Source organism: Pseudopodoces humilis, chromosome 5, assembly GCF_049639895.1.
Source record: "Pseudopodoces humilis isolate 2021_Gansu_Grassland_sample_001 chromosome 5, ASM4963989v1, whole genome shotgun sequence".
Classification (NCBI taxonomy): domain Eukaryota; kingdom Metazoa; phylum Chordata; class Aves; order Passeriformes; family Paridae; genus Pseudopodoces; species Pseudopodoces humilis.
In genome coordinates this window covers 24,890,773-24,909,417 of record NC_142204.1, presented here as the reverse complement: position 1 = coordinate 24,909,417, position 18,645 = coordinate 24,890,773, and the positions used below count along the sequence as shown (strand labels likewise).

Sequence of the window (18,645 nt, the reverse complement as noted above, 5' to 3'; positions counted from 1 at the left end):
GCAATGGGGTTAGATACGGATCAAAGCAAAGTGAGTCAAAGGGTCAGGACAAGGAAGATTACCAGCAGCCTGCTAGAGTTTGCAGGGTTGTGTACACGTCTGTAACTGCAGAGCAGCACCTACCGCCTCTGCCAAAGTAAATTTGTACAAGCAAAGGATAGCCCTTAAGACAAAAGAAGTCATACCTGAGGCCTTTTATATGCTTTTCGAACCCTCAGTCCCAGCTTCTGGGCAAGCTCCTGTCCAAGCTGTGTGACACTTTCATCCTGTAGACAAAACCATTGACAGGACACTTTTAGTTCTGCCTTTGTGGCATACAGAATGAAATAAAGAGGAATACAGGAAATTGGGCTGCACCAAGAAGCCTCAACTTCAGACAGCAGCAGGTAGATAATTTCCAGAACAGTCCCAGCAGAGTCCAGACTTCAGCATTCTTGTCATTCAGTCTTGCCAAGATGCTGCAGTTGCACCAGGAGTTTTGCCCTACACTCAGTCAAAGCTGTAGAAAATCAAAATCAAGTATGTGCTTCAAACAAAGTACCTACTCTGTGAAAACAGGGTTTAGGAATCCTGCTGGCAAGCTGGCTGAAGGAGCTGCCAAGGCTGGCTGCTGATACAGCTTCCACAAGGTCTCCATGCCTGGGAGGGAGCCTGCATGTCTTCCCTCTCTGCCAGCTGCAGAGTTAATAATCATTTTTGATATGCAGACAGTGCCCACTAGCCTGTTTTGCTTGTTTGTTTTTAAAGCTGAAACCAAGTCTCAGTTTTCAACCTACTAGCTAGAAGGCATTTTGACTGTCTCCAGCTCCAGTTAAACTGCCTCAGTTTAGTCAAGCAGATCCTTCAGCTTTCCCTACTTGTGTGGCATTTTACCATCCTCCCTGCCCAGTGTCCATGCCCACTCACACATCACCATGGGCTTTCTGCCCAGACTAACAACCTGCCACAGTCTTCTACAGTTATATATCACCAGCAACTGCTTCTTTCTGCTTTCCTCTCCCTGTTTGCAAAAATATCTGAGCACTTTAACAGTATTTTCAAAGAAAAAAAAATATCTGCCCAACCTGTTGTGCTAGCCCTCCTTAATCATCCAACATATCCCCCCTCATCTCCAACCTTGAAGCTTGCCCTCTTTCTCTCTATTTTCCATGCTGGTCTTTCCAATCTTCTTCTCCCTGCAGGTTGAGTCCTTTCCCTTTCAACAGCTGAGAAGCCTCTGGTTCTTCAAGCCCACCATATCAGTAACTTCTCCCTTCAATCTCGAGTGCCATTTCTTGGTTGTACTCACTCCCCCAACACCCTCAACATTAGTCTTGGCACCATCTTCACTGAACTCACTGAATCCAAAATCTAGCTTGTCCATTTCCTCTCCTAAAACACCCATGCCATACCAAACACAAGCATACCACAGAGAAGTATTAACTTCACCGTACTGAGAACTTCTGCAAATGTGCAGCACTGAGCATCTGCACCCAGAAATAAGGTAACCCTGATAGACAGTGAGCCAAATGAGTAGCAGATCCTTTATCACCATAAGTTTTAAGACAGGCTCTGTTTTGAACACAACAAAACTCTCAGCAATTACAGCAATGCAGAGATGGAAGTACCCATGTGCTCCAGAGGGTAATGGAAACAAGAAGGAAATGATGGATAGCATGACTTGCCTTTGATGCAGAGAAGGCTTATGATTTCTGTTAAGTACGTGGTAAGATAATGGCTTGTGTTAATTTACAAGACTGAATTGTTTAGAATAGGAAACACAGACCACTGAATGTGGAGTATTTTAGGCTGAACTTTCCTGGCACAGAGAAGTTTGAGAAAGTAATGATAATAATGGGAGCTATGTAAACATAACTATGTAGTTAAAATATAAATTAAATTAAGTGGCTAAACTGCAGTGTAAAATATAGCCACATATAGCTTCACAAGAACACCTACATTAGACACTTTTGTTAATCAAAGGGTTTCTTTATAAAACAATCCCTTGGCACTCCCCAAGCATGATATCTTTAATATGTTTTGGTCACCTTGTTCTGCCAAGTCAAAAAAGCTAGAATTTACAAGCTATGCAAAAGGAATAACTAATTGCTAATAAGGCTTTCAAACATTGCTTCTGTAACACTAATAACAAAGGAAACTTAACTTCTCCTGCTAAGGTGGATGCATTTTTCTTGTGATAACGTTATTGTGATGGATCAGAACCAAGATCAGCACAGTGCTCACTTGAATCCATGTAATCACAGTTTGCTTTCCTGATCAATATCTGGCCTAAGAGGATGTTCAAAAGCTCTATCAGGAAAATATTTAGTTCCTAGTATATGCAGATAGTCCTCTCTGCATGCAAAAATTTACACATCCCTGAACACAAAAATAACTATGCCATGTGATGTCAAGGACACCTTTGAGTGTTCCTCAAAAAATCACTTGGCCTTAGCAATCAGTAAGTGAAATGTGAGACACTTGTACCCAACACAGGAAAACCATAGGTGTTTTCCTTTCAGTTCCAGCTCCCATTTATCCCATGCTCCTAGTCACTTCCATTAGAGATACAAAAGCAGTCAACTAAAACATTCTCATGACTTTAGTTCTCCTCTTGTTAGAGCAGGGGTTTGCTATTCACAAACAGACCATGAACCTGCTGTGACTAACTGGTGTCTCTGACTGGCACTATCTGCAAGAGGTGACTTGGCCTGAAGCAACATGTGAGGACTAACATCTGGACATCATGTCAGAGAGACAGAATTTCTGGGCATAAGGGTCTTCTTGGGCACAGCCAATATTTCTCATCCACTATCCCCTGGCTTCACACTAAGCATGTTGAGGAGAGGAAGGTTCTGAGCCACAAAAGCCAAGATGACTTGTATGTCAAAAACTTACATGTGGGAGGGACAGCAAGCATCGGCTGTTGCACTCATATGCTTCTTTGTGTCTTCCAAGTTCATTTAAGGAACGGGCTTTCCGGAATAGTGCTCGGATGTTCTCCTTGTCGAGACTTAAAGCCTTCTCGCTGTCTTCCAGTGCCTTCTCATACAACCCCTGCATGGAACAGACCACATGGAGTCAGCTGAGGCACAGCAGACTAACCTGTCCTTCTCTGTGAATGCAAATGTTCTACCTCTCAGCAGAAAACAGGAATACAAGTGGCAAGTGGAAGTACATATGTTACCTCATGCCCAGATCAGCGTGCAAACACACCTACACGAACAGAACATTTTGTTAAATCTTGCAAAACTCAATTTCAAAGTCAAGGAATGACAGAACTAAGGCTGCTTGAGCAACCTTATCTTGTCTCCCCTTCTACCCCTTCTACCCTGAGCATGTTACACTTGAAAGTCTTTAATTATGTGACTGCTTGCTAATTTTCAGGGGACTCAGTGTCCTTACAAACAGGATGGGCCTGCTCTAGGGTTGTGCCATAAAGGAAAGCTGTTACATGCCTTAATAAAATGGAAGCATGCAGCCTTTTAGAGCCTGGGTATTTCAGGATCCTTTTCCATATGTATGCATATGTATGCTGCAAGTTCCTTCAAGACCCAAAGCCTTCCTACCGTCTTCCAGTGACTCAAAGGAGGAGGCAAGAGCCTCCAGAGCAATAAACATTATTCCAGAAAAATATTTGCTCAATACTGGAAGACACTGGGTGGTACTAACTCCTCACCACTGAATACCAGAACTGCATTGTCAGTACCTCAGGCCTGGCCCCCTCTCCTCACATCCTTCCTCTGGTCTTGCATGACACAGTGTAATGGCGAGGAGATTGCAGACTCTTCTGTGTGGTGTTGTCTCCTCCAGTGTTTGAGCAGGGAGTGGGCAAAACCAGCTGAAACACTTCTTGACATCTTTTCCAACTGCACAGCATTGCAACCCTGGCTCCTGGGGATGACTTGGGAAAGCACTCACCATGGCAAAGTAGCAGGCAGCTCGGTTGACGTGGAGCTTGCAGAGGAGTTCCTTTGGGATGGTCACCTCGTCGGAGGCTGCGTAATCCGCCACGTTCAGCCCTTCTACGTACTGTACCAGGGAAAGCTTGAAATCCTTCTCTCGGAACAAATCATTGCCCTCTGCAAACAAGTTTCTCACCAGCTTCTGCAAAAAGGCCTGGGCAGCAGGGAGAGAAAAAATACACTCAAGTGGATATTCAGAGACAGGAGAGACTTCCCAATTTCCCATTCCTTTCCATATCTTTTAGCAAACTGCTTGCCCACAAAGGTACTTCTGCATCCCTACTCTCCTGTAAAACATCAGTTTTTTTGGTAGAGGAGAATAATGCAGTCAAATCCCCATTCTTCTCAAACACTCAAGTGTCTTCTCCTTTCCCTGAAAGTTGTCATCGTCAGAACCTTAAAACTTTAAGTCACAGTCAAATTGTGACAGACCCTCCCACATTCTTCACTTTTGGCATGTAAACTAATGGCTGTGCAACAGAACAAATCTTGCTAACCAGAGGGCTCCCAGCTTCAACAAACAAAATCTCCATTACCTCATAATCTTCTTGGCTTAGGGGTAATGTGGACCTGAAGAAAAAGAAGGGAAAATACTCATGAAACAGGCATCCATGAAAACAAGGGCTTTTGTCTGATGAAGAGAAAATTTTTCTGGTTATGTGTTGGTGATCTCAATAAGTTACTGAACATTTTATCACTGCAAAAGCAGCTGAGGCAAAGAGAACAGTTAGGGAGTATTATGCTCAGTGACAGTCACAGTGGTGTCAAGTGATGGTCACAGCTAAGAGGGACTTGAGACTAGAGGAGTCTTATTCTCATTTATTTTCTGCACATACTTGATCCTCTGTAATGTGCCTTCCAACAGTCACCTAAAAGACCCAGCTTTAATAAAGTCCCATGAGAGACTGTCATGAAGAATACAAGTGTATTTTATGTGCATCTGGCTCTAATGAGAGGCACCAGAGGCACCAGATTGGCACTCCAAGACCTCCCGAAATCCTTTGTGAGACCAGGGACATACAGAGATCAATGCAATCACTTTTGTCTGCCTTAACTTAGCCACATGCCTTTAGGCCTACCCTACAAAAGGAAGGGAGGAAACAGTGCAGGTTCAGGAGACCATTTAACTCAAATCTTCTCAGCCAAGCCTGAGCCACAAATTCTGGCAGTGCTTGTGAGGATAACACCTACCCCACAACAGCACTGAGATTTAAGAGAAAGGTTCTGTTCTTCAGATTGGACCATCTAATTCATCCAGGCTTGGTCCACATATATTTATTTATTCTCTTCAAGGACAAATCAATAAGCTCTGGAGGAATCCTTAGCATCTTTCATAGCTTTTCTCACCTACAGTGCATACATGATCTTACTGGTTACTGAAAAAACGTTTTTTAGATTTCATCTAATCACTCCTTAAAACTAACTACAGGAAATGTCATGGCTTCGTAAGAAACATTCATGCTGCTTACAAACTTGGACTCCCTCTTTTGCATCAAAACAAACCAACATATGTCACCGTTCCTGGTTCAGAGTGCAAGATATGCCCCAGATGCATGAATTGCACCTCATATTTCTTAATTATTTTCTTCCCCAGAATCTTGTGCATTTTTATAAGCGTTACCAATATAAATCTCAAAATTATCTCTCCAAAACTGGGTTATCAGCCCTATTTAGTCTCAGACTGGGATGAAAATTTCATGGTCAAATTACAGGATACAAATATGTAACATGGAAGATCTAGGGGGTTTCCTACTGTAGAGGTACAGATTTCAGGCATAATAATTGCAGGATTCAAAGCAGACCTTAAAAAACCCCAAACCAATCTGTTTACAATCTTACTGCTTCCTTACTCACCGTGGAACCTGGACCTGAGTTTGAGGCCTCTGCTAACTCAAACACTGGAGGGAGAAATGCTACGGTATCTTATAAGGAAGTACTAGGATTTGTAACTACTAAATAAGCAACCACTTCAAGCTCTACAAGGCCACATGATATTCATAGAAGAGCGATCTGAGACATCCACCAGGTTGGCAGCTATAAAAGAATCCATGTCATTTACTTGCCCTATAGGCACCATATGGGGTGCCTAACAAGTCATGTACCTTGTTTCCCCACCTACAGAACTGAAACACTATCTCTCTTCCTAACAAAGTTGGGATAACCTTGTTGAAAGAGCACTTTTGAGATCTTCATACTGAAGATGATGTAGAAGGTCCATAGTGTTATGCTGACTGTAAAGATCATCCTGGAATTGCAGGGAAGGGCAAAACCAAAGGATATTAAAATGACAGAATTTCAAATGTAGAGAGCTAACAGGACAAGAAACATCCTGAAAAATCACAGTTAAAATCCTCAAGACAGTATCTCTTTCCCATGCAGCAAACCCAAAGCAGTGAATAGGAAAAACTCAGTTCCTGCAATCCTCGACAGAAAGACGACTGCCTCCAAATCCATAGGGAGCACTGAGGTTGTCCACTTACTGAATGAACTGAAGTCCTTTCTCTATCTCTTGTTTTCTCTTCTGCCTCTCCATTATAGTTGCTGTGGAGAAAGAAGAAAAAGAAACAACACAAAGTGAGTCATTTTAGGTCTTGCTGCCAATTAAACAGCACAGTATTTTGTTTGTGCCTGAATTTACTACTAACAAAATGTTCCAGACCAGATGCCCTGAACGGCAAAGCCCATGATTTATCCACACTGCAGATACAGCACGACCAGCAGCTCACTACCAAGTATCTGCTTTTTCTCACATGCCACTGACAGGATACATGGACAAAGAGGAATTACTTCAATTTGAGCTCTCTGCTTAGGCTGCCAGTAAATAAAGCAGTGGAAACCAACTGTTATCAGGACTGCCTTCTAGGAAAGGGAAGAAACCCAACACCAACTTTGCCTGCACTGTCAGTCATTTCAGGAATTTGTGCCGAGACCCTCCCATGATAAGCAATTCTGACCACTATTTATCTGGGACAGATGTAAACTGGTTTACTGCACAGCTTATGAAACATACCTTATCTACATAAGGTTTATGGAGGTACAGCACGAAGGGAGATGCAAAGGAAGAAGGAATTGCTTGCCATGGTCCACATAAAAGGACAGCAGTGAATCCATGCAATGGTGATTTCATGCTGAAATCAGCAGGCAAGAGCAGCACAGACTGGGAAACATTTCTTTGGAGAGGGAACAGAGCCCTATTGTGCAGTGTTTTAAACTGGGAAGGGCAGCACCTTAGGAAGGCTCAAGAGTTATCTGCACTTCATCCTCTGCAGTTTGGAAGCAAATTTTGGAATGGCTCTCCAGTGACCATTCCCCAAGGTACATGGGTCTGTCCACAAGAAAAAATAAGGATGGCACTTTGTGGTAAAACTGAGTTGCTGGTGACAGCAAAGTTCACATCAACCAGCTGTGACCACAAATAGTGCTCAGTATTTGAGGAATAGAAACTTGGGGACAAAGACAGCAACTACAGAAACACTGAAATGAGATGAAGACCCTGTACCTTCCCAACCCAGGATTGCCTCTGAAAAGATCCTAAAGTAATTTCTCTACCTCTACACTATAACAACTTGGAGATCATTATCATCCAGCTCCCTTTTACATTAAGACCATCCCTATCATTCTAAGATATTTTGCAGTATCAATAACACACTCAGTCTGAACAGGGTGAAGGGGCCTTTACACTACATAAAAATCAATCCTGACAACTCAGCAAGCCCTTATTGATTGTGCTCTGTGCCATGCAAAAGGTAGAATTGATACCTGCCCCTTACCAAGAAGAAGAGTTGGGGGAAGGGGAAAAGACTGGAGTGAGGGAAAGGGGCAGCAAAAGGAAGCAAGAGCTTGAAAGAGGCACTGTACCATTTCTAAGTCATCAGACAGTAAATTTGGGAGCAATCTGGTTCAAGCAGCAGGTAGGAGATTTTAAGCAGCTGAACTTGGAACAGGATGGACAGTGCAGCAAGACAGGGAAAGGCAACAGACAAGGTGAGGGATGATCAGCATCTCTACAAAGGCTTTTAACAGAAGTGATGGAGAAGAGCTGATATACTTCAGTACAGCACCATCAGAAGGCCTGCATTGATTCATAAATATCCTGGATAATGAGCAATCAGGAAAAAAGAAGGAAATTTAACAAGGAGATTGTGAGGTTAATATGATCACTAGCGATACAGGCAGATGAATCATGATTTTTGAAGAGTTAAGATTTTACCTAAGAGTTAGAAGCAATTTATAATAATGAAGATGTAAGTCAGAGAAGCAAATGGTAATTAATGACTATTAGATGCTTAAGCCAGAGCTAATTGTTATATTGCTTGCTGTTATGAACTTGTTTATATAAAAAAGTGGAATAAGTGAACCGTTATAAGAACAGACTGAACGCAGTGAGAACAATGACCAGCACCTGGACTCTATAGCAATCAATCACGAAGCAAGGGGCTTTGGATCGTGCCAGAGGGTCACAAAGACCTGATGAAGACTTTCCTGACTTCATCCTTTGAGACCACTGACAAAATTCGAGACCACTGACCCAATTCAAGAGAAGAATTGTGCGCACGTGAAGGACTAATAGCCTCATTTTAATACTGAATGGGGATGGGAAGTGCTGGAGTTATGCACACGTATTTTATATAAGATCTTGGGAAATAAATAAAAGGAAAAGAACCTTGTTTGGGGCAGTCATGCCTTTTGGAGACAATTCCCATGCCCTCCACTGGCAAATAAACATACCACTTTCTAACTTTAATTAGTTAGAGGTCTTTGTCCATGATCATATATTGATTTTTAATGATTCACAGACAGGCTTGAGAGGCAGACAAGGAGAGAGTGGTAATTAATTTAATTTTTCTCCTTGTGTGAAATTCTGTAAAGACAGAGGAAGTAAGAAATAACAGAGACATGGAAGAAGAGCAGTAGGAACCATTTCCACAAAGGCAGCAGTGGAAGAAATGAAAGAGGACAGAGCCACCCCAGAGCACTGTAGGAAACTGTGAGGGCTATCAGAGACAAGAGTGAGGAAAGAGTCTCCACAGGAAATGACAAGAGACAAACTGTGGGAGAGAAGAGGAGGCAAAAGAGTCAAGTAGACCCTCCCAAAGGCTCATGGGGAGAGCACAGAGAGGAAGGAAAAATTTCTAGCTGTCTGGTCCCTCAATACACTAAAAGGCTTGAAGTACTCCAAACAGCTTCACCTTGGACCCCACCTATGTCCCTCTGTCCAAGGTCTAGGAGCTCCATTTCAGCAGAGGTCCAGGTCCTGCCTTGTCTGAGCAATGCCTTAGGTGAATTTGTCCTCAGTTCTATCTCTGGGACAAACCTTAGACTTCCACTGCAGGCAGCTTGTCTCCAGTCCTGTCTCTGGCACCATCTCCTACTGCTGGACTTTCTGGTTGGACCTGGACCAGATTCAGCACCTCATCTTCTTTGGGACTGTTGATGGACCACTGCTATTGGTATCTAGTTCATCCTACACTGTTCAGGTGTGGTGGGACCGTACCCTATGAGTGAGGGCATTGCTGGTGACTGCAATCACCTTCAGCTACTTGATTATCCTGCCTGGAGGTGCAGCCCTGCTCTTGCTGCTCCCTGAGCCATGCTGGAAGGAACCAAAGTCAGGGAAGTGAAGCAGCAGCCCGCTTCTCACAGGATCTGATGAAAAGAGAGATTATTGGCGACTGTGGGGACGGCAGTTGAACACTGGCTGGTCATCACCAAGTCAATGGCTGCATTCCAAAAATGCTGTGGCGCACCTTTACAATTGTGTATATCCACAAAACAGATCACCACCTTGAAAACCTTCCAATACACATGGCCTACTTCTGTTTCTGAGCTCAACCTTCAAAACACTCCACAAGGAGTGAAGGAGAGATCAGTACCTATTCTCACAGCTACCCTGATCCCGCTGCTAAAACATCTACACAGCAGGATGTGAGTCTGTGTTACAGAGAGAGCTGATTACTGTTGCTTGCCCAGAGAAAAGGGCATTCAAACGTAACTGACCCAAACCTGGAGTGCAGCCAAGGACTACTGGGAATGGCTACAGAATGTCTCCTTTCTAGAGTTACCCAATCCTTCTTGCACCCCAAAGCTCCCCTTCTGTTTTTTTCTCTCCTCATCACTATTGCCACTGTATCCAGCATGAATATTCCCACCCTTGCTTCATGTGGATGGCTGACCAGCCTATTGCAGTTCTTTTAAGCCCCACAACACACAGCTACAGTTTGATCCTTGCTACAAAACCCTCGTAAAAGGCAACCTTCTGTGCCTTGCATGCTCTTAACGCTCTGCAGTTCTACCCTCATCTTCCAGAGTGAATGTTCTTCAACTCAAAACCCTCCATTGCCTTCTCTAGATATAAACCACCAGCGTGATCTCCCCTCTAGACTGTTGCTCCCTGGTACTGTCCCACATTCCTCCCTCCTTGCAAGTGAGTGACCAGCGTTTTCTGCTAAAGGTCTGTCACACCTCCAGGCTCACGTCATGACTTTGCACATAAGACATCCTCTCATGGGCAACACCTTCAAAGCACACACCATATGCTGCTGCTCAACAACTTCTTGCACATCTCTCAGGAGCAACTACCTTCCTTTCTCCTTCTATGTGACTCCACACCACCAATCTCCTTCATGCGTGGCAGACCCCTCATCTGTCCTGCCTGTCCCAACCACTGCAGGAGGCTGCCAATCACACTCCCCCTTTTGCTCCTCACACCTCCTCCCCCACCACCTCACCGGTAAATTCAGCCACTTCTGTCTCCCCTCATGGTTCCAGCCTCTTCACAGTGTTTCATTTAACATTCAGACCAAGCCATGCACTTGTTACACCAGCAAACCCAACACACTGTGAGCCACCCACATGAGCAACACTTCAGTTCTGCCACACACTATACCACAGCTACTGCATAATTAATTTTAAGTGGAAAGCTTGTTTAGCTTTTGTTTTCTTGGTCTTTCAAATATTTTTAGAAACACAGTAGAAAACATTTTATGAAGCACTGTGTCTAAGTGTTTCTTTTCTCCCCCCCACCAAACCTCTCTGTCCAGACATGTCCACTCAAATCACCAGCAACATTCAAATACTGAGTATTTATATCTCCACTACAAAGCTCTTATCCTTTCAGTCCAGGGACATTTATCCTCTCTGGTTCAGCATCAAGAGAAAACTTTATTCAAACTTTGTCAATAAATTACAAACCATTTCCCAGACAGGAATAAAATGCTTCAAGACAGGCATCAGAAGGAAGCATGAGCCAGTGAACTGCCTTCAAAAGGAAATAAGAGCCAGTGAACTGGGTGACTGAACTTCAAACTGGGTAGATATCCTCTAGATGGGTAGATGGTAGAAACACAAGATGAACAGAAAGACTTTGATTTATCTTACCAAGGACATGGCTGTTATTCATAACCCTGCTAGAGCTGAATTTGGGCAAAGTTTTTCATACCGTGTTTCTGAGATGGCAATGAGTTGACATTTGACTGACTTCCAGGCATTGACTGTAACATTTCAGCTAGAAATAAGTACGCTCAGATGCAAGTGTCATGTTGTAGAGCTGAGACTGGAGTTCCCCCGGAAAAAGGCTTCAGGAAACACTGGTCTGAAACATGGGAGTCTTTCACTCCCTGCAGTTTGGCCACCTTAGTGGTACAGTGGAACAGCTATCTGGGCACACATCAGTGAAGGACAAACTGCAGAGCCACTACAAACTTGGGCTCTTGCTCACTCCTGCAGCTGCTCTCTGCCATGCCCCACTCCCTGGGTTTCGCTGCTTCTCACAGTCAACCGTTCTTGAATTCCCCACCACTCTGTTGTGCCCACCAGGGCTGACTCCTCTGTCCCTCCACGCAGCGGCTGCCCCAAGGTACTTTCATGGCCATCGTCTCACATTCCAGCACCCCATTAGTGCCACTCCTGCTCTGCAGCATCACTGGGGTCACTGGGGTGCCACCAGCTGCACCCAGCAATATTCACTGCACCCACTGAATGCATAGCAAGTTAGCAACAACCAGCTCACCCCCAAGTGAAAATAAACGCAGTGACTCTAAGTTTCCCTGAGAGGGGGATGGTGGTGGGGGCTAAAAGCCTCAATTGACCACAACAGCCCCCATTACCTCATTTTCCATTCCCTCCAGCCTTGTGTTCCACACATAACACCTTCATATATCACAGGCCACCCTTCCTCCTGCCCCCACTGCAGCGCAGCCAGGGAGCAAGGACAGAGCTGTGGGGTGATGCTGCCTATCCCTACGCAACTTGCTCTTGGTTTCCTGCCCACCCAGCTCGCACTCCCGTGGTTCATTTGAAAAACTAAATCCCAGGTCCGGTTTCCACGCGGATAGCGCGGGAACCCTCGCTCGCCTCCTCCCCCCACTGCTAGCACTAGGCCGCCGATCCCCGGCCTTGCGTAGACGCCACTGCCGGGAGAGGCGCCACCTCGGCGGCTGGAGCGGAGAGCGGCCGGCGGCGCCTCCCGCACCCCTGCGGCTCTGCCGAACGCCGGCACCCCGGCACTCCCAACACCGCGGCCCTGCTGGGAAGGGTCTCCCACGGCAGGAGACATCCAGGCTTCCCCGGGAAAAGGAAAACAAACCAAAACATGCTCTTCCTCCTTCCCCACCCCCCATCACTGAAATAAAAATCACGCATCTCCAAGAGTCTGGGAGACGGCTTTAAGAGGAAAAAAAAAATTAAAAAAAAAACCCCAACACATAATGTCCCCTGCCACCCGGAAACTGTCTAAAATATTAAAGAATTAAAACAAAAACAAACAAACGAAACCCAAACAAAACCAAAACACAGTCTTATTTGAGAAACTTTAGAAGACCCTACGGAAGATCCATGTAAAAAGAAATTCCAAAGGGCTTTTCTGCCGTTTAATGGGGTTTGTACCAAACAAGAGGGGGAAACTGCAGTCTAAATACAAACCAGCACACACATCCCGAACCTACAAAACACAGGCACAAACGCGATTAATACTAAGTTTTCCATGTAAACTCAGGGTTTTTTCCCCTAGCTACGCAATTTTAGACTACTACCACATTTTTCCAGGGGGTGGGATTAGGATCTTTGACAATATTTCTTTTTTTTTTTTTTTGCAAACCCCACATTTTTGGCGGAAGAGGGTTTAGCTTCAAAATCAAATTTCCAATTACACAACCTTTCATCTATGCAGTTACTATCTGAAACCTTTACTTTCTAATGAAGCAACATCCAGAATTTCTTGTTTCTCAAGTCCACCCCTTTCTACATACACAAACACACACAGAATTGATTTAAGACAAAAAATAATCCCCCCAAAATAATAATAAAAGAACTCACCTCTCCTCGGGTTTTCCCCCCCACACTATGTATAAACTTTCCTTGATAAATGGTATTGTATTACTACAGATATTATTAATGTATTATTACTAGAAGTAATAATAATAGTAAGTGCTATTTAATTATAGAAGGCAGCATTCTGCTTCTGGATCGGCTGCCCCTGCAGCTCCCTCCATGTGCCTCCTGATCTCTTTACTTTCATTTCCAGGTCTCGCTCTCTCTCGCTCGCTCCCAGCTGCACCAGCAGGAGAAAATGCCTCCCTGCATATCCTCTGGGCCCTAGAGGCTACCGCTTTCCATTACAAAAACTCACAAATCTTTCCCTTGTGGCTGGTTTTGAGATTCTTTAAGGTGAATTAGGCTTTAAAAAAAAAAAAAAAATCTAAAAAATAAAGCGCTCCAGCAGTCGACTCTCCGTTCTAATTTTAATGCAACATTTTTTTCTTCCTGGTTGTCTTTGCTGATATAAAAAAATAAACCCCAAGAGAAAGCAAAGCTGCCTCTGCAGAGGGTTTGCATGCAACGAACGCGGCGAGGAGCTGAATTGTGAGACCCCCCTTGGGATTATCACATACGTGAAGCAGTGACCCTCGTGCCCACCCATTTCTGTTCGCTGGACGGGGGCCAGAGCCATCGCTGCTGGCAGAGCAATTATCTGCTCCAGCCAGACCTTACTCACTCCACCCTGCACTGCTGAGGGGGTTCCCTGTAAATAAGATCGTCTGAAAGCGTAAATCTTTGGGTGGAAAGGAATATGCAGTAAAAAAAAAAAAAAGAAAAAGAAAAAAAAATTAAAACACACCAAAAATAACCAAACAAACCCCCCAAAACCCCAAACAACCCCCCCCAAACTAAACACAAAAATAAAAACAAAACAAACAAATATATATCTATATCTCAGTTAATATTATATTTTATACAACTGGGTATTATACAATCTACATATATATATACACACATGCCCATCTATATGTTATATATATATGTAGATGCATATATGCAGCATGTGTGTATATATATAAAAACCATATTAATATTAAATTTTATATGATTTGGTATTATACAATCTACATGTATATTATATGTATGTAGATGCATATATATTTTTATATTTATGTATACACATGTGAATTTAGACACTTTGGAATCAGATTTTTGGCTCGTTTTCATCCCAAATCCCTCAATATTTCCAGTAAGTGGATTGCATCTCCGTAGCAGTCCATACTGGCAGAGCCCCAGGAAGAGAGCTGCTGGTGGGAAAACCGGGGCTGAGTGGGACATGTTCTACCATGGGCAGTGGCTGTGAAGATCCAGAGACACAGACCATCTTAGGTGGGGGTCACCCATCCCCACCCAGCTGCACTATCACCAACTTCAAATAACCCTCTGGAATGAGTTTTGTGCTGGTAGAAGAATTTCCCTCTCCCTAAAGGATTCTGTCTACCATTAGATTAATAATTGCCAGACTGACACTGGCTTAAATTACCAGCTTTTTCCCAATGTAATCAGTGACATGTTTACTCCTGAGTGTCTCACTTCTCCGTTTACAGTGACCCACAAGAATGTCACGTTGTGCTTTGCAGCTCTGTACTCTGCCAAGATTCAAAGGCAGATAGAAGGTAATATCTGAAGTGTACTAAACTTGCCTGATATTTAAAACGCATTGATCAGAAAAGGAAAGACTTTATTATAGTGTGTAGGATTTGCTTCTGACAGCATTGTAAACACAATTAACTGATAATTTATGAAATATAGGCTGTGACTTGTATAGTGTAGCTTATGACACTGGAGAACATTGTCTAATGCTCTAAAATTACAATGCACATTTTTACTGTCCTGGGGTGACTTTATGATACTGGTATCCCCAATCGTCTGGTTTATGTTATATATTAAGTTCTGCACCTTTAAGACTGGCTTTGAGAGCAAGAGAGGGGGAAGAAGAAGCGCGCAGTTTGTGTTAAGGAAAAACATCACTCCCACACATCCCGCTCCTGGACTGTGGTGTCTGCAGCACGGACAGACAGCGGGACAGAGCTTCTCTCTGGCTTCTAGTTAGTTCTAGCTAGCTGAGGCAGAGGAGTTCCCTGGACCTTTGTTTGTTTTTTTCCCAATTTTCTTGGATCTGTGCAAGCCTGCTCTGGACTGAACACCCAGCCAAACCCCAAGAGCTCACGCCTGTGGCCCATCGGGGCCTGGGCCTCGGCACTTTCCAGCGCCGGAGGGACTGATAAGAACCTGAGCGAGCCGAGCTACACCACATGAAAAGGACTTTTTTTTTTTTTCCCTCCCAGATTTGCCATCTCATCGAACAGCAAGAGGTTTTATTATTTAATATTACTCAATTTCTGTTAAATAAACAGCTTTTTCCACTTCTCTCTAAGGAATTTTTTCTTTTTCCCGGACCAGTTAGTGGGGAGGGGCATTTCCCTGGGGAAATCCCCATTTGGAGTTTTCCTTCCTAATTTGCCCTAAACTAAGACAAATACAGTTTTTTTTGGCGCCTGAACAGGGGCAAGAGAAAGTGGAAAAACCTGTACTGAGTGTTGGTTGTATTTATTCTGTATTGGGATAAAGCAGTCAGTAGCCATGTTGTTTAGATACATAATGTCTCTTGGGGTGGAGGCCTTCATGTGGACCTGGTCCCTAAAAGTTTTTGAGGTTTTAATACCTGTCTTTGCCCTCTTTCACAGTAGAGGGGCTCGGATTAGAATGGTTATTGTGCTGGGCTCGGTGATAATGATTTATAGGAAGTTTATAGAACTACTGAAGTTTCTGTCAGGTATGTTTTGGTTTATGGTTTCTTCGCCCGACCCTGCCTCCCAGTCCCAGTAGCACATTTTGGGAGTTTATTGGTAATTGCACACAGTTTGTTAGAGGAAGACCAGGGGATGAGGCTTTTCAGCCTTTTCTTTCCTTCTTCTCCTTTGAATCTGTTATGTCACTCTTTGAGAATATCCAGTTTCCCCTGAGTGTTAAGGATACCACATTCCTGGTCACTTTCCTGGTAGTTCAGCTGTTGAGCTTCCTCTATATGGTCTGCAACTTCTCTAGAGTGAGGGCTGAGATATCCAGAGGAGCCAACGAGACCCCTGCCCCAGAAGTAGACTCAGGTGTGGGAAATCCTGATTGGTGTAGAGAATGGGAGAGAATTGGCCGAACTCTGAAGGAATTTTCTGATCCCCCAGCCTGGGAATTTTCACGTGAACAAATTCAGAACCCAGATGAAGTAGGGAAATATCTGGAAGAGAATTGCTGTGATGATTCTAAGAAGAAAAATATCATTGCAATAAGCTGGGCCCTAGCGTATGCTTATCGCACGCTGCTAGATACTGTAGGGCAGGCAGATAAATCAGCAGCTACCCCAGTCACTCAGGCTGCAGCCAAGCCAGCAGCCAAACCAGACAGTGAGCCTAAGCCAGTGTCTGTTGCTCCTGCCACGAGAGGCATGAAATTCAAAACCAAAACCGATCGGCCAGTAGATGATGATAATGGTGATGCGGGGGAAGGACCCTCAAGACCAGCAACTGATCAAAAATCAGAAGGCACTGGTGAACCTTTCTCCCTGAAGGACCTTCGTGGCCTGAGAAAAGATTACACTCGACGAGCTGATGAATCTATAATTAGTTGGTTAGTCCGTCTGTGGGATGCTGCAGGTGAAGCTACAGTTCTGGATGGCACTGAAGCGAGGCATCTGGGGTCCCTGTCACACGATCCGGTTATTGACCAGGAAATGATGAGGGGGGCTGACCCTTATAGTCTCTGGGAACGGGTCCTAAGAAGCGTGGCACAAAGATATCTGTGTGCAGACGATCTCTATATACAGCAAACTCGTTGGAAAACCATAGAACAAGGCATTCAGCGTTTGAGAGAAATGGCAATAGTAGAGATTGTCTTTGTGGGTGACTTAGGTACTAGAAATCCAGACTTGGTGCCATGTACATCTGTGATGTGGCAAAAACTTGTTCGACTTGGGCCACAAGAATACGCTTCTGCTTTAGCAACAATGAAGCGGGATGACCGGGAGGAGACTGTGCTGGATATGGCGAAGAAGCTTCGAGCATATGCAGATACCGTGCATGGCCCCATGCAGGCAACAATTGCAACTGTGAGAACAGATATGCAAAACTTCCAAAACAAAATAGAGGAGAATCTCAAGAAACTCAGGGAGGACCTTCTTCCAGTCTCGGCAGTACAGACCAGGAGCCCTGGTACTCAACGCAGAAGTTCCCCAGATAGAGAGAAAAAGCTACGAGCTGAGCTGTGGTTTTTCCTACGTGACTGTGGAGAAAACATGAAAAGATGGGATGGAAAATCTACTGCTGCTCTGGCAAAACGGGTGCATGAATTGGAAGACAGCAAGACTCAGGGGGGATACTCTACCAAAAAGAAAGCCGCTCCAGTAGCCTGTAGTCAAACTGACAAGTATGATGATATGTCTGACTCCCTTGAAGGAACCTCCAAGACATATACCCAAGAAAAGAAGGATAACCAGGCTTAGAGGGGCCCTGCCTCTAGCCAGGTAGAGGCTAGGGAAAACCGTGTCTTTTGGACTGTGTGGATTCGTTGGCCTGGCACATCAGAACCACGAAAATATGAGGCCTTGGTTGACACTGGTGCACAGTGCACCCTAATCCCATCAAGATATGTAGGGGCAGAATCTGTTTCTATTGCTGGTGTGACAGGGGGATCACAGGACTTTACTTTAGTGGAAGCTGATGTGAGCCTGACTGGGAATGAGTGGAAGAAACACCCCATTGTGACTGGCCCAGAGGCCCCATGCATTTTGGGCATAGACTACCTCCGAAGTGGGTATTTTAAAGACCCAAAGGGGCTTAGGTGGGCATTTGGGATAGCAGCTGTAGAGACAGAGGGCATCAAGCAATTGAACACTTTGCCTGGACTGTCAGAGAACCCATCTGCAGTAGGACTCCTAAAAGTGGAAGAACAGCGAGTACCAATTGCCACCTCAACGGTGCACCGCCGACAATATAGAACAACTCGAGATGCTGTGATTCCCGTCCACAAGATGATCCGAGAGCTGGAGAGCCAAGGGGTGGTCAGCAAAACCCACTCACCCTTCAACAGCCCCATCTGGCCTGTGCGTAAATCTGAAGGAGAATGGAGACTGACTGTGGACTATCGTGCATTGAATGAAGTGACTCCACCTCTGAGCGCTGCCGTGCCGGACATGCTGGAGCTCCAGTACGAGCTGGAGTCCAAGGCAGCGAAGTGGTACACCACTATTGACATTGCCAATGCATTTTTCTCCATTCCTCTGGCAGCAGAATGCAGGCCTCAGTTTGCCTTCATGTGGAGGGGAGTGCAGTACACCTGGAACCGACTGCCCCAGGGGTGGAAGCACAGCCCCACCATCTGCCATGGACTGATC

The 18,645-nt window shown here is 44.6% G+C and overlaps 1 protein-coding gene across 2 annotated transcripts in view; it reads right to left on the bottom strand.

Annotated features, from left to right (window-relative positions):
* ZC3H7B (zinc finger CCCH-type containing 7B) overlaps positions 1 to 13,692 on the bottom strand; it is a 48,022-nt gene extending 34,330 nt beyond the window's left edge. For both annotated transcript variants that reach the window (XM_014256654.2, XM_088054817.1), the window contains exons 1-6: positions 13,257 to 13,692; positions 6,425 to 6,485; positions 4,481 to 4,514; positions 3,901 to 4,098; positions 2,878 to 3,036; positions 186 to 266 (exon numbers count right to left, since the gene is read on the bottom strand). In XM_014256654.2, coding sequence (XP_014112129.1) covers positions 186 to 266; positions 2,878 to 3,036; positions 3,901 to 4,098; positions 4,481 to 4,514; positions 6,425 to 6,477 — 525 coding nt within the window. In that variant the 5' untranslated portion in view covers positions 6,478 to 6,485; positions 13,257 to 13,692. The remainder of the gene's footprint in view (positions 1 to 185; positions 267 to 2,877; positions 3,037 to 3,900; positions 4,099 to 4,480; positions 4,515 to 6,424; positions 6,486 to 13,256) is intronic.
* Between the last annotated feature and the right edge of the window lie 4,953 nt (positions 13,693 to 18,645).